Source organism: Asparagus officinalis, chromosome 7 (assembly GCF_001876935.1).
Source record: "Asparagus officinalis chromosome 7, Aspof.V1, whole genome shotgun sequence".
Lineage (NCBI taxonomy): Eukaryota > Viridiplantae > Streptophyta > Magnoliopsida > Asparagales > Asparagaceae > Asparagus > Asparagus officinalis.
Genome location: NC_033800.1, coordinates 24,854,457 through 24,869,133, shown reverse-complemented (window position 1 = coordinate 24,869,133; position 14,677 = coordinate 24,854,457). Strand labels below are relative to the sequence as shown.

The following is a 14,677-nucleotide window of genomic DNA, read 5'->3' as shown; positions in this document are numbered from 1 at the left end:
GTGAGTTGTTTGTTTCCGTATCTCATTTGTGATTGTAATTTGTATCGTTTCGTACTATGTTATATAAATTTAATGTTTGGTTTCAAGTTATTGCTTTCTTCACGTTGCGCATTCGTTTGTTGTTTATATATAACTAGATGAGTATTTTAACAAAAAAGATCTAACACATTGAGCATTGTCTTCTAATCTAATTCTCAGTTATATTCATTATGGATCCGGGACTGAGACGCCCCGATGTTTTGACCCTCCAGGCGAGCCACGTTTCAGATTATATTGGCTCAGGACAGGTAAAACATCTTTTGTATATGCTAGTTAGCATTGACACTAATTTTAATTTTTCGCATTATACTTAATCAATTCTTTTTGACGTGCAGCCCGTACCTGATATCACCATGATCGAGCATTCCCAGAGCCATTCAGGTTGGGTCATTAAGGATGAGAGAGTTCTAGCGCTGATCTCTCAGGCTGGTTTTCGTGAGTGTTCGACGGTTCGATATATCAGGCTTGATTGGCCGCTTATCACTGCTTTGATTGAGAGGTGGAGGCCAGAGACCAACACCTTTCACATGCATATAGGGGAGTGCACCATCACTTTACAGGACGTGGCCGTCATTCTTGGGCTCCGGATCGATGGGCCGCCAGTTACGGGCACCGATGATCATAGTTGGCCCGAGGTATGTGCCCGGCTTCTTGGACAGGTTCCCGACTTGAGGAGTGGTGCGATGAAGCTATCGTGGCTTCGTCAGACATTTCAGGGCGACATACCAGAGGATGCCAGTAATGAGACGCTTCAGTTCCATGCTCGGGCTTACATATTGCACATGATAGGGTGCGTGCTTTTTCCGGATGCGAGCAAGACTCTCGTACATGCACGATGGCTGCCACTGCTGGAGGATTTTGGTGTATGCGGCGCACTATCGTGGGGCAGTGCGGTGTTGGCATATTTGTATCGAGAGTTGAGTAGAGTATCCCTGATGCAGAATAAAGAATTCAAGGGATGCTGCACATTGATACAGATTTGGTCATGGGAGCGCATTCATATTGGACGCCCTACTTTACTCGTGCACCGTGACCTACAAGGGCGGTTTCCTTTGGCGTACAGGTATAATTGTACACACAAATTTTATTCGTGCTGAATTTTTACTTATATATTCTCTATTCTGCATATAGGTATAACGTGCGGTACGCTAAGTACCGATCAGCGACGCGCCATCGTGAGTTTTACCGAAATGAGCTTGATGGTCTCCAACACGAACAGGTAAATATAAATCTCAAGTCGTTATGAATATTATAGTTTTGTTGTTGATACTGATAAATTTTTTATTTTATTTCAGTTCAAGTGGAGACCCTATACACCGCCGGAGCTGGATATGCATTCTCTTGCACCCATCTGCCGAGATAGTCCCGACTTGTGGAGAGCGAGAGTTCCATTGATTTGTTGGGAGATCGTGGAGATGCATGTCCCTGACCGTGTGCTACGACAGTTTACGCTCTCTCAGCATGTACCAGATCCTGTTGAGCAGATCTCTCGTCGGCGGCGACCTACTTCGCACCATACCGACTGGGCCGTAGTCCGTGCGGCCTACATAGATAGGTGGGCTCACAGGTGGGATTTCATCCAGGATACGAGGCCCACGGCTGTTGACTATACCGCGTATATGGGTTGGTATTGGGGTATCACACGTAGATGGATCACACGTGACCCACAGCCCTTAGCTGGACACATGCCACGGCCACCGACAGACAGTTACATCCCTAGTGGGATGAACGAGAGAGATTACGTAAGTTTCTAAGCTAAATTATAATATTTTTTTCTTGAGTTGGTACTTATTAAATTATTTACCTCACAGGTCCGTGCTTTTGATAGCATTGAGGCTGATATTGATGCGACCGTGCCTGAGATTCAGGATCAGGTGGCGTTAGGGCTCCTCGGCAGGATCAAGAAGACCATAGCACAGGTGTTTCATAAGACTCACGTCGACGAGTTCGCAGGCCGTGAGGACAGGTCTCGATCATTTGGGCAAGCGTACACTCGGCGCCGACGGCCACGTGACGATGACGGCGGCACTTCGCATGCTGATGGAGCCGGCACTTCGCATGCTGATGGAGCCGGAACTTCACATGCTGATGAAGCCGGCACTTCACATGCTGATGGAGCCGGCACTTCGCAGCCTCACACACAGCCGGATACTCAGATAGTCGAGGCTCATCAGCGCGGGGGGCGGGGAAGAGCGAGGGGGAGGGGGAAGAGAGGGAGAGGAAGGAGAGGAGCTATATTGGGTTGTATTTGAACTTATTTTGTTAAAATTTGTAAATTGTATGAATTTTTAAATACTATACTTTTATGGATCAATTATAGCTCGATATATGATCTTTTTGCGTATTGTTTGATTCGTGCGTGTTTAAATAATATATATATTGCAGTAATTATTGTCAACAGGTAAATAGGTGTATATATGAGTTAAATAGGTAGACGTATGCATGCTGTGCATGTTTTTTGCAAAACCTGCAACTTCACGGGAGGTCAACTCCCGTGAAGATGCATGTAAACTTCACGGGAGTTGAACTCCCGTGAAGTTTAATTCCCCCAATAACCTCGGAAATTAGCCTGCAACTTCACGGGAGTTCAACTCCCGTGAAGATGCATGGTAAATTCTTCCGCTGGAAAATATGGACTGCATCTTCACGGGAGTTGAACTCCCGTGAAGTTGCAGGCTAATTTCCGAGGTTATTGGGGGAATTAAACTTCACGGGAGTTCAACTCCCGTGAAGTTTAAAAACGTACTAAACTTCACGGGAGTTGAACTCCCGTGAAGTTTCGTAAAGTTTTTTATCGAAACCGACCTGGTTTCAGCGACAGTGCTGAAACCAGGTCGGTTTCTCTAATTAAATGTGAAAGGGGTTGTTTTTTGCAATAAAAACGTCAAATGGGTTGGTTTCGAAAATTTGTCCCAACATTTAATTAACCGGGCCTTTTTTTGGAAGTAAAACAGAAATTGAGCATTTCAAAAACACACAAAAAAGAGCAGAGGCCTGCACTATTTGCTACCCTGAAGGTTGCAGTGCCTGATTAAACTATGGCCACAAACAGTGAAGCAATTGGGAAAGGGGATGATAATCATCTAAATCTCTTCTTGTGGAAAGTAAGCGAAAAATTTATGGTATTCAGCAAGAACATTGTCTATGGTAAGAAGTTTGATGTGATGATGAAAAAGTAAGATTATAGCATCACATGAAGGGCCAAAATTACAGTAGTAATATAAACACATTAAAGCTTAAACTCTCTCATAGGCACTAAATAAAACCGTCATGATGAATTTAGCAACTTAACCGTTACTGAATCTTCTGTGTACATATACTATTAGCGTGTCTAACAAAATGTTTCAGTTTTCATAAATTCCTGGACGGTTTCCTTTGAATATATTAGTTGTGTTATTGCAAAGACAACACAGTTTTCTCCTCTATTGGCTTCTATCTCCATGCACTTAACTTAATAGCATGCTAAATAAACAAATATGAAACCTTGACGTTCAATGGAAAATAAACAGCATGAGCTTTTTCTGACATACTGGTGGATATTTATGTTACAACAATATGAAACCTGACTGAAAGTATAGTAACTAATAAGATCACCTGTATGAACAGTTCCCCCTTCAGAAATGTCCTCTGTAGCTTTTCCATTAAGAGAAATCTGTTTATGTGACCTTTCCTTCCACTTCTTGTATATGCCTGTTTTACTTGCCTTTACTTTTCGACCGCTCTCCGTCTTGATCTAACCATCATAAGCATAAAAATGGACAAGAAGAAACAAAAAGTATGTTTAAAAAGGATAATCGAAGACAGAGTTCCCTTAGATACATTCAACTTTCTAGATCAATAAAGATCTGGTTCTATTTACTCCAACATCACTTAGCACATCAATGACCAAAGGTGTCGATTGAAATAATAATAAATTGGTAGATTTGAACTGTTGTTTCAAAACCTGTAGCTCAATATTTTGATAGAAGATCTCCCAACTTCCAATACATATCTGTCCTCATTATAAAATTTCCTAAATCTGTCTGACTGAAATGTGATCAGCGCTCTGGAAGGTTAGGTCCTAGGTTCCAATTTTATTTCAAATGTTTATATTCACATAGACAAACGAGTAATATTTGTCGGCAAAGTTATTTTTATCATCTTCGCATGAGACAGGGAACATTGTTAGATTAACTCCGTAAAAACATCTGCCTCAAAGTTAGGACTCAAGTTTTTGGGACAAGAGTGGTTTCTTTTCCCATCACTAAGATTAGCATCATACTATCCTTTTCTCATATTTTGAATAATAAGGTTCATACTAAAGCTACATATATATTCAGGAGAAATTAAATTTTAATAGTAGGATACAAGGAGATGGTGGTAAGACTACATATGCAAGTCTTCATATATAAACATCAAAATCCATATAGTTGTGTCATACTAACTAGTATGCACTTACGTCAAGAGATCTCCATTTTATGTGAAAATATGAAATATGTGGGTTCAGAGTTGCCAATCACGAATTGGGAAAATATAAAAAAGCTTTAGTTTTGCTTTTGCCAATTCCGACACAGCTCTGCAATGCTGACATAGTTTAAGAGAGTGTCAACGTCTGATACATACCATCAAAAATATGGACTCACTTTGAAGTGCTTGTGCTTCCCAGATCATTAGAAATAGCACCGTACCAAGAATACACCATGAAGCAGATATGACATAACATAAACAAAATGGACTCACTTTGAAGTATTAGTGCTTTCTAGATCATTACATATAACAAATTACACATGATACACCATGGCGCATGTTCTTAGCTATTGAATAAAAGAGGACTTCTTTATTGACCTTCTAGGTGAGAAAGCCCGATTTACAAATAGGGTCAAATTTACATACCACCACAAAGTGATTTTTTAAACTAGTTCAATTTATTTTATGTTTTTAGACTCACTTTCTCTCTATTTTGCCACTGCATTTCCATTCAAGCAACAAACCATTCCATAACCCTTCCAAGTTTAGATGCCCTTATTAGGAAAAATAGCATGACTTTCCATGTAACCGTAAATCCTGTGAAGTAAAGATTGATCCTTATGCTGAACATGAACAAGGATGTTTGAAATAATACCTTTCCTGTAGCAGTAACATGCTCTCCATTATTCAATTTAATATACTTCTTACTTCTCTGTTAAAAGAAAATTTCAATCTTCATGAGTTTTGCTCCTGCAAACCAAAAAGTGCGCCTCTTCAATTTAAATACCATACCTTATCCCAATGATATGATGATTTTTGCTTTTGCAAACCAGAAATGTCGTCAGCAACTAGGTCAAGAACTGCAGCATCTAAACTGCAAAATAAGAGAACAAAGATTATATGAATTTAAGATGTAACAATTATCCTCTAACAGGAGAATCAATGTGCCTCCCATCATTGAACAGTTTTAACCAACCTTTTGCATGCGGATGAACACAAGGTTATAATTTCCATTCGTTATTATGACAGAATTATTAGTAATCAGAAAAAGGGTATCTTACATGCCCTCAATAAAAGGTAGTGAATAGACATTGATAAGGTGACCAAGAAATACATGGAAGGAAAATGGCTTGTCGAACGGTTTACGAGCTCCTTAGCAAGTAAGAATAATAAAGAATAGATATCGTAAGTTGAAATAAAATTAGCAAGCAATCTGCTGAACTTCTCTTTGGAGCTTGACCACGGACTATGAATGGTGGTCAACCAAGGACAGATCACAGCAAAAACCTCTGAGGAATATAAAATGTAGAAAAGGAACTGCATTACGTTGGTTTGAATTTTTTTGTCTTTTTCCCAATGTTTTTAGTTAGCGTCGGCAAAAAATATAATTTTCCCGACGTTTATAACTAGCGTCGCTAAAAGTGTATATTATTAGCGACATTTTAACTTAGCGTCGGTAAAAATATAATTTACTCTCATAACTTCTTAAATTATTTGGTAATGAAACAAACATGAGTTTGGATATGTTTTTCTATTTTTCACTTAATCATTCCACACCACACACAAGTTATGGATTCCTTTGAGCAGTGTTGTCAATGCGCGAGGCGCAATGCGGGGCGCAAAGCAATATTACGCACATATGCGCAAGGCGCAACTAGGACTCTCTAGCTATAAGGCTTTAGCCAGTATACAAGTATATCACTACTATAGACAAGGTACATAGGGCTTAAAAAACATAACCAAATCAGTTTACAAACAACTTTTTCATTTTTTTTAACCTTAGTCTAACTATAGCCAACGATTTGTGTAAAATGTAAGACCCTTTCTCCACTTTTATAGACGAGATTGCCTCCTTGCAAGAAGAGTGTGAATGGTCCTTTTTCCAAAAAACTAATTCTATATGCAAGCTTATTTTATAGTTTTCCAACAAAGATGATGGCAAGAAAGCAATTAACTTTGCCATTTCACTTTATTCCATTTTCTTGGAAGTAGACAGACGTTAGTTACAGGAAGCTACAAGAATTGGTACCGTGTAAGCCATTCCACAGTTTCATCCCACAGTTTCAGACTTTTCAAGAGTCTGATTCACCCAGAGTTATTCAATACATAAATTTCGCATTGCTATATTCTCTTTTTATAATATAGATTGATTTAAGAAACAGCAAACATATGTTCATATTTGAAGAAATTAAACATCTAACTTCTAAAATGAAGTCATCCCTATTTCTACCAGTTGTAGGCCGATCCTTTTGCTGATACATACTAAATCTGCTTCCAAGTTGCAACCTAAGTTGCATGGAAACGGGTAGGTACAGATGCAATATAGGGACGGGACACAGAAAAATTGTAAAATGTAGGGTACGGGGACATGGCAACATATTTTACCTGAGATCCTTATTGTTTTTTTAATTCATGTCAGTGTTGTCAATGCGCGAGGCGCAATGCGGGGCGCAAAGCAATATTACGCACATATGCGCAAGGCGCAATGTGATGCGCGCGCCCGAGTGATGTGATGCGCACACCGCACATAATTTTTCAATATATGTAATCAAACCCGAAAGAACATGTTTTAAGAATTTACATGAAAAATATCATGATAAATAATAACTTACTACAAAATCACAATATAATGCCTTAATTCTAATGCTAAAACTCAACATAGTAGCAAAATTCATCAATTTTCAAATCAAATGTTAAATCAAGACTAATATCCAAGCAAAGGATTAGTAATGGTCCTCAATCGAAGGCTATTAAAAAGGCCTAATGGATTTATTTTGCTTTTTGGGATATGGAATATCAAGTATAAAGACTCGATTGAAATGTTAACAAACAAAACTATATGGAGATATGTACTACATGCACCCTGCACAAAGTAAGGATGTACGCGAGGCACAAAAGGCGCTGCTGCATTAGATGTGGGGCGCTTCGCCACCGCCCCGCATCGTAAGGCGCATGAGGCGCAATGAGGCGCGCGCCTTTGAAAACACTGATTCATGTGTTATTATAATTAAAATTCTTATCACATTTTTAAGTTTCTTTTATTATGTCGATAATTATAAATTGGAGACTACTCATTTTTTAATTAGACACCCAAACAACCCTTTAAAGTAGTAGTTTTCAAGTTGGGTATGGGTTGAAATGAACCAGACCCAAGTCTAATGAGTTTAAGAAATAGACATAAAGTGTAGGATATACATCCAAGAAGTGTTTAGCAAGTATTTTAAATTAAAACATATATCTTATAATTGGTACATGTCTGAATAAATGCATGCATGTATCCAAGGAGTGTCCATGAAATTTGGGTATGGTTACATGTCAGGTATGTACCAGGTAGAGATACGGCTTCATGATAGAAGTACCTGATAACATAGGTTGCAACTATAAAGCAAACAAGTAAAATATGTCTCATACTACCCCAGTGAAAGTAATAAGCAAATCATAAATAAGAAATGGATTCCAAGTAGAATTACCTGCTTGATTGAAAACCATCATTGCCCTTTACTGATAAGCCTGCCTCGTAATGCTAAAGAACATCAGAGTGAAAGTTTAGTTAGTATTTATTGCAAAACCATAGTTCACAAACAACCACTAAAAGGAAAGGCAGATCAAAATCTCAGTAACAAAATCAATATAACACTGTTCCGTGTAAATGTTATTGTTACTATATTACAAGATCACAATAGTTAAGCGAACAGTATTTGCGAGAACTTAAATCAGTTAAATATAGATGACATACTTGACTTTTAGGGATGGAACTTATATAGTACTCCTCATCCTTGTAACTCTGTGATTTTCTCTTTAGGCCACAGATTTCTGGAGTAGATTTAATATATATATTAGTCAAAGACAATGCTAAACAGTAGCTATATATATAAACAATCAAAGTCAAAGATAGTGTGTCATCCATAAACAGTAGTTATATATAAACAATCGAAGTCAAAGATAGTGTGTCATCCATATAATTAAGTGTGAAATATATTACAGAAATAAATAAAAAAACAGAAGCAAAGCAAAGTTTTCAACAAAAAAACTACTTGATTGGTTAGGAAAAAACAAGATAATGAACTTACCTTTAACAATGGAAACTTGTTATTTTGTACTTTTTAGAGGCTAAAACAAACCGAAAAGAATCTTAAAGTATTCAACTTTTGCCAATTAACACATGAATCAGATTGAAAGAATATTAGAATAGACTGTAATGAGCAATTTTATGCAGCATAGAAACCTTGGAACTCCCTCTTCAAGCATCTTTTTCCCTGCCTAATGGTGTAAGTATTTACTAAACGAATTATACTAACAAGAAAAAATATCCAGCCAATAATTTGTCCTAGGTTAGATAGTGTTTCTAGACAATTCAATCTTCATGAGCTATGATATATCAAATATTCTATCAGTTAGATCAGTGAGGACACTTGACGAACATTGACCCATAAACTCAATATGTGATGGCCATAATAATAATGTAACAACTACCAGCTCCCCAACAAAGAAGTCGAACATTTTGTTGTCTGCGGTTGTGTTTCCATGACACTTCAAATGCCAGGTTCATGACATATGTACTCATGAGATATCATGTACTCAGGCATTAAGACTTGGAAATATACTTTAAGATGCTCCAACCAAAGAGTTAAAGCATGACGATAGCTTTCGCACGTACATTGCTGCTTTAACAGGGAAGACGTCAAATCTAATTATGCAGAGTAAATGCCTCAATCAATTTTGTAAAGTTATTAATCACTATCAAGCCAATGCATATTCACTCACATACAGCCTCATTTTATATACAGAACTCTCGCATATACTATATAATCCTTTCCTGTATTAGGTTCAAAGAAAATGTTGTGTCAAAATACTTTCTGAACATTCGGACTATTGAACACCCCTATTACATGTCTGAGAAAAATCTTTGTGACTCCATAATCCTGTTTTATATTGAGCTCTTTTAAGGGATTTCCTAATATATGAAAATAACCATCATATCTTTGTTCCCTACGTAATTCCAGATGGCAGATGCATTTTGATCTTCCTTTTATCACAAAAATACATTCAAGTAATAAGTTTGTCGTTCTCCACAATGCATCCATTGGGAGCCATAGTACAAAATCCAAATCATCTTCCTACTACCTTCAGCCTTCTGACGCAAGATTTATGCTGCATACATTCGACAAGTAGCTTAAATAAAATTGTCAGCCCACAACCCAAGAGAGAAAACTTTTTCGGTTAAAGTTATTAAACGAGGCATTTATTTTCTCTCTCGATACATTGACTTCCATGTGTAACTTGTTTTTCACATGATCAGTTGTTGATATATCATATATTAGCTGCGCATGGCCACAAGGTGGCAGAGCAGCAAAAAAAACACTTTGTCCTCAGACATGAATGAGCTTGAAGGGAGGGGAAAAAAACCTTTTTCCTCCCAAACCTTCGATGCAGTGCTTCCTTTATTTCCTCTCTACAACACAAAAAGTAGTTAGTGATCAATTGTCCACTAAACCAAGTTATAAACTATAAAATTAACTTGTAAGAAAATCGCCCAATTAGATTCACAAATAAAGTGTGATAGAACAGAAGTAGAAATTCCATATGTAAGAAAATCATGATTCACGTATAACAGTGCAATATGACAAAAGCAAAAACTCCATATGTAGGCAGTTCAAAAAATCAAAAATCATGAGGAAAAAGGTAAACAACAAAGCTGTAACTTGGATGGAGCATTCAAACTGGTTGCCAAATCCAGTATGAGTACAACACACCTGGTAATCACTAATAAATGACAGCAAACACCAATCAGTTATATAATTGTAATCTCAGTTGTTGGACCAATCCATAACCTAAAAATTCTTTTCCAACGCCATACAATACATTGCCATGACATACTAAATACAGATCTCAATGTGACCAATAAAAGGCACCATCCTAAGTGCTCTGAAGATCAAACCTTTTGAGAGTTTCCTCAACAAGAAACAAACATAAAAGTAATGTAATAGTCCAAATGTCTCTAATTACAAAATCAGAAGGTTTAGACAAATTATAAAATCCTACAGAGATGGTTCAGATTACCGTCAACCAATGTAACTTAGGCACGAGATATTGATATGACCTGATACTACAAACCAACACACAATTTCTGAAAAGTACACACAACGGTAGTCTTATTTAACAGAACAATAGAGCTTCATGTCTTAAGCATCAGTGCTGCCTAAACATCATTGCTGCCTAGTCATCAGTGGTCCTATGTCATTTAGCCAGGAACTAAAACAGGAGAACATCCGAGCGGTTAAAACTGCAAGAGTTTGTAAGACTGTTGGGAAGCATAGACCTATAAGGCTGAAATGGTTAAGATCCGATATGTCTGATATCATTGTCAAAGGTTAAGTCATAAGGCCAGTAACTTCCCTCTATTGTCTTGAAACCTTAGAAGGGCGTCTGGTAAGTAATTGGACAGACTAGTGATCTTTGGTTCAAGGATAGTATGGAGAAGTGTTATTGGAAGTCAAAAAATAATTTTTTTTATAGGAGTAATATACCAAAAACATTGGTTCTTTCTCAGTGCACTACGGATTATGACCAAGTTTCAGTTTCCTATTCACTAATAGGCTAGTACAGCTTGTTCCCTTTCCTATTCACTACGGATTATCAATTGCCTATGTGTAGTTCTTTGGTGAGATTTAGAGTCTGAAAATGATATAATGGTAGACAAGTGCTCTGCTTCTGAATAGTAAGACAGGCAAAAGGAGGTGTCATACTTTATATATGCTATCAACTTTTGTTGTATCTGCACAAATTCTAAGTTTCTACTAAACATCTGCTCCTGTTTGGGATAGAAGCTTTGTTGTTGTTGCTGTCGTTGTTTGTATGATCTAGAGTTGTGCACTGCTGACACCATTTTGACGGGAAAAATATATGGATGGCATGATAATGGCTCAATGAGGAATATAAGAATGATGACATGAATGAATATAGTGATTTCAAAACTGTTCAAATAACTCCTAACAGGTATATGTGTAATACTGAAATTTTGATACACTTAGATGTTTCCCCCTCATGGAAATATCAAAGCACTAACTTGAGAATTGACCATCTTCAACTGAGTAAGAATATCTACCTTCGATTGATCAATAGATCTCTTCTGAATGATCAGATCGATCACCTCGTCATGAACAAGTCTTTTCTTCCTCATCACATCAAGCCGCTGATTAGAACCCTATGATGAATAGGAAAAGTTAAAAGCAAGCTATAAGGGCATAAAAATCATTCATCACTGAAAGGTGCAATAACACAATGATGTAAGGGTGTAAATTGGTTAGAGAACCTTTTCAATATCTCAAGATTCCCAACCGATTTGTTCTTACAAATAATAAGAAATTTATGTTTATATGAATGTATTGGTTGAGAATTTAAACTTGTTTTAAGTAACCAAGACCGATAGGCAAAGTAAACCGTTCATTCCTACCAATTTAGCTGAAGGGTACAAGGAGAAAATGTAAGTATGATAATGCCAATTACAGCTGGTCAAGGAAAGTGTATAGATTGTGACATAGTTACGCATAAAGTAGTTTTAATTGTTAATTTATCTCTCTTTCATTTTATAACTTGTGCTTTGCTCACAATGCCTTTTATTATAAATTAATATTAGGCAATATTTTACTAATTTACCCATTTATAGTATCAAGTAAATCTGATTCAATGCCAGACAGGAAGGGTTAGTTCTATTTCTAACCGAGCCAATAGGGTAAGGTAAAGCATGCGTGTTAGAGAAAGAATGAAGATAAGTTACCCTACTCTTACCAGTTTACCAGCCCTAGATATCAAAATAAGGATTTCTTTTATTGGTTTGAGTAAAACCGTGCTTCCTCAAATAATAAAAGATCCATTCATGACAAAATGAATAAGTAGAACAAACACGTGTTATGGTATTTTTGAGTCCCATTATTTGCAGAGTCAAGGAGTCAAAACACATAGTACAATGAACACCCACATTTATTGACTGACCTCCTTCACGAAACATCACTAAGACTCTTCAACAAATCATGAAATAGAAGAAATGGCCAAAGAAAGAGTATTGAAGCAATCAAGGATAAACTGAATTAGACAATTGCTCCTAGTGGAATTGATGTCCAGTATTTCAATCGTGTGTTGCAGTAATCCATTCACAGATTCTGAGAAAATTAATGGACAAGATGTTGGAGTAAATCATCAGAAGCATTATTCCAAAACCATTCTGCAGGGGAACTCTCTTTAGACTGGAATATGTCTTCCACTAAAAAAGAAAGACATGTTTTTGAGATTTGCAGGTGAAGTCAAGAGGATATGTCTCAGATAAGTGGGAGAACCGCAAAAATATTTCCGCAAATGTATAAGAAACATGGGAAAGAGATTAGAAATTGGTCACATTTCTTCAAATTCTGCACAGAACTCATAGAAACTCTTGGAGAGGTCACTAAGTTTTCGATCCAATACGATTTTTACAAATATAATTTTTTTGGAAATTTAATTTATTGTTTGCTTTATTTAACACTTTCCTAAATTTCCAAAGCTTCTTATGCATATCATACATAGGCCCCTGACATTTTCAATACATTTAGATGAAACTCCTGGTATGAAATTATTCTCTTTAACATTATGATCTTGTCCGTCCAGAAATTCATAGAGATTCACTTGTGATTTCAAATTGGTACACCATGCCCATCCCATGGTTTCTTCCACAACCATGAAATCTCCACAAGTATCTCCCTCAACCATATTACATTCGCCTTCTAAGTAATCTTTGTTTCATAAAACTTTGGATAGAGTTTCCTCTTTTATTCCTTTTTCATGTCCCCAAAAACAGCAAATTAAAGTAGTAGGCTTGAACAAATATAGACATCGCATCATCTGCATTTTGTCAATGCATAGACACATAAAGTTACAGTAAAATCAAAAGTATAACAAGCAAACATTTTCCATTATAAAAAGCATGGTATACATGCCACTTGAAGTAAATAGTAACAAAAAGAAAATAGGTGATTAAAGCAAAAGAAATAAACATTGAGATCACGAATCTGATGTAACTTTGAAGGGTTGTTTCTTGTTTTTAGGAGTTTACTAAGTCCTCTTTGTTTCTGTTAATAAATCCCTAGTCTTTAGGGCTAGTTGGGGCTGTTAGTGGTTCAATTTACACTAACCATGTTAGCGAATGTAATGCTAAATGTGAGCTTTCTTTTAGCTTCTCTGTTATTACTGTAAGGCATATAAAGCCAAGTTTGTTTAATAAGAATGTAGATCATTCATCCAGAATATTGTTGAGCTCTGTTTTCATTTGTGATCAAAGTTTCCCAACATTCTGGTATCAGAGCCCCCCACTAGGGCCTGAAAACAAAAGCCGCAGCTTTGAGTGATTTCAAACAAGTGTGAGAGAGATGTCCAGTGAAGGAAATTTCATGCAGTCATCCATTCCTCGCTTCGATGGTCATTATGATCATTCGAGCATGCTTATGGAAAACTTTCTGCAATCGAAGGAATTTTGGGGGCTGGTGGAGACTGGCTATGTTGAGCCAGCAAGTGGATCGGTGCAGACAGATGCACAACGGAAGAAAATTGATGAGTTGAGGCTAAGGATCTCAAAGTGAAGAACTACCTCTTCCAGGCCATCGACCGCACTGATCTTGACACCATTCTCAAGAAGGATACTGCCAAAGACATTTGGGATGCCACGAAGAAAAAGTTTGAAGGGAATGCTGTTGGGGAAGATTGAGAAATCCCAGGATAATTTCCTAATTAAATGAGACAAAAATTGTTGGGATAATCAAACACAAAACCAGAAAAATAGAGAGACAATCACAAACACACAATGTTTACGTGGTTCGATCAAATTGATCTACGTCCACGGCAAGAGAGGAGTTTCACTATATTCAATCTCTCAAGCGCTTCGCCACCGCCCCGCATCGTAAGGCGCATGAGGCGCAATGAGGCGCGCGCCTTTGAAAACACTGCCTTTGAGATCCAATTTTTTTTTGAAAATAGATATTTGCCTTGAGGCCATCTCCAACCAGCCTCTAAAATGGCAAAATCTCCAAATTTGGAGAGTGGAACCTCTCCAATCACTCTATATTTGGAGATCTCCAAATTTCACCCTCTAAATTTGGAGGGTGAAGTGAAAATTTAGACGGTCTCTCCAAAATACTATTCATGTTTCATTAATTATAACTTTGCC

General features: G+C 37.2%; 2 protein-coding genes and 1 long non-coding RNA gene across 4 annotated transcripts in view; 2 read left to right on the top strand and 1 right to left on the bottom strand.

Moving 5' to 3' along the window:
• Positions 1-14,677, bottom strand: part of LOC109846844 (DEAD-box ATP-dependent RNA helicase 29-like) — a 52,725-nt gene that overhangs the window by 2,970 nt on the left and 35,078 nt on the right. Inside the window, exons 5-11 of the mRNA XM_020416084.1 lie at positions 11,591-11,689; positions 9,892-9,937; positions 8,222-8,298; positions 7,956-8,008; positions 5,278-5,359; positions 5,141-5,197; positions 3,634-3,772 (exon numbers count right to left, since the gene is read on the bottom strand). Coding sequence (XP_020271673.1) covers positions 3,634-3,772; positions 5,141-5,197; positions 5,278-5,359; positions 7,956-8,008; positions 8,222-8,298; positions 9,892-9,937; positions 11,591-11,689 — 553 coding nt within the window. The remainder of the gene's footprint in view (positions 1-3,633; positions 3,773-5,140; positions 5,198-5,277; positions 5,360-7,955; positions 8,009-8,221; positions 8,299-9,891; positions 9,938-11,590; positions 11,690-14,677) is intronic.
• Positions 1,085-1,345, top strand: LOC109850673. The gene is made up of 3 exons (XR_002249494.1): positions 1,085-1,102; positions 1,171-1,258; positions 1,335-1,345. It is a non-coding gene; the product is annotated as an uncharacterized LOC109850673 (long non-coding RNA).
• LOC109850672 lies at positions 1,648-2,391 on the top strand. 2 transcript variants are annotated; one of them, XM_020420729.1, is made up of 2 exons: positions 1,648-1,781; positions 1,908-2,391. In XM_020420729.1, the coding sequence occupies exons 1-2, from the start codon at positions 1,659-1,661 to the stop codon at positions 2,289-2,291; spliced, it is 507 nt and encodes a 168-aa protein (XP_020276318.1). In that variant the 5' UTR covers positions 1,648-1,658; the 3' UTR covers positions 2,292-2,391. The 2 variants fall into 2 exon arrangements, with proteins under 2 accessions (XP_020276318.1, XP_020276317.1); XM_020420728.1 differs by having other exon boundaries at positions 1,851-2,386.

Excerpts from the sequence above, each read along its gene's own strand:
- LOC109850672 (XM_020420728.1), top strand. The coding sequence starts at position 1,659 with ATGGGTTGGTATTGGGGTATCACACGTAGATGGATCACACGTGACCCA. Across the intron at positions 1,782-1,850 it reads GGATGAACGAGAGAGATTAC|GTCCGTGCTTTTGATAGCAT; the intron begins GTAAGTTTCTAA and ends TTTACCTCACAG.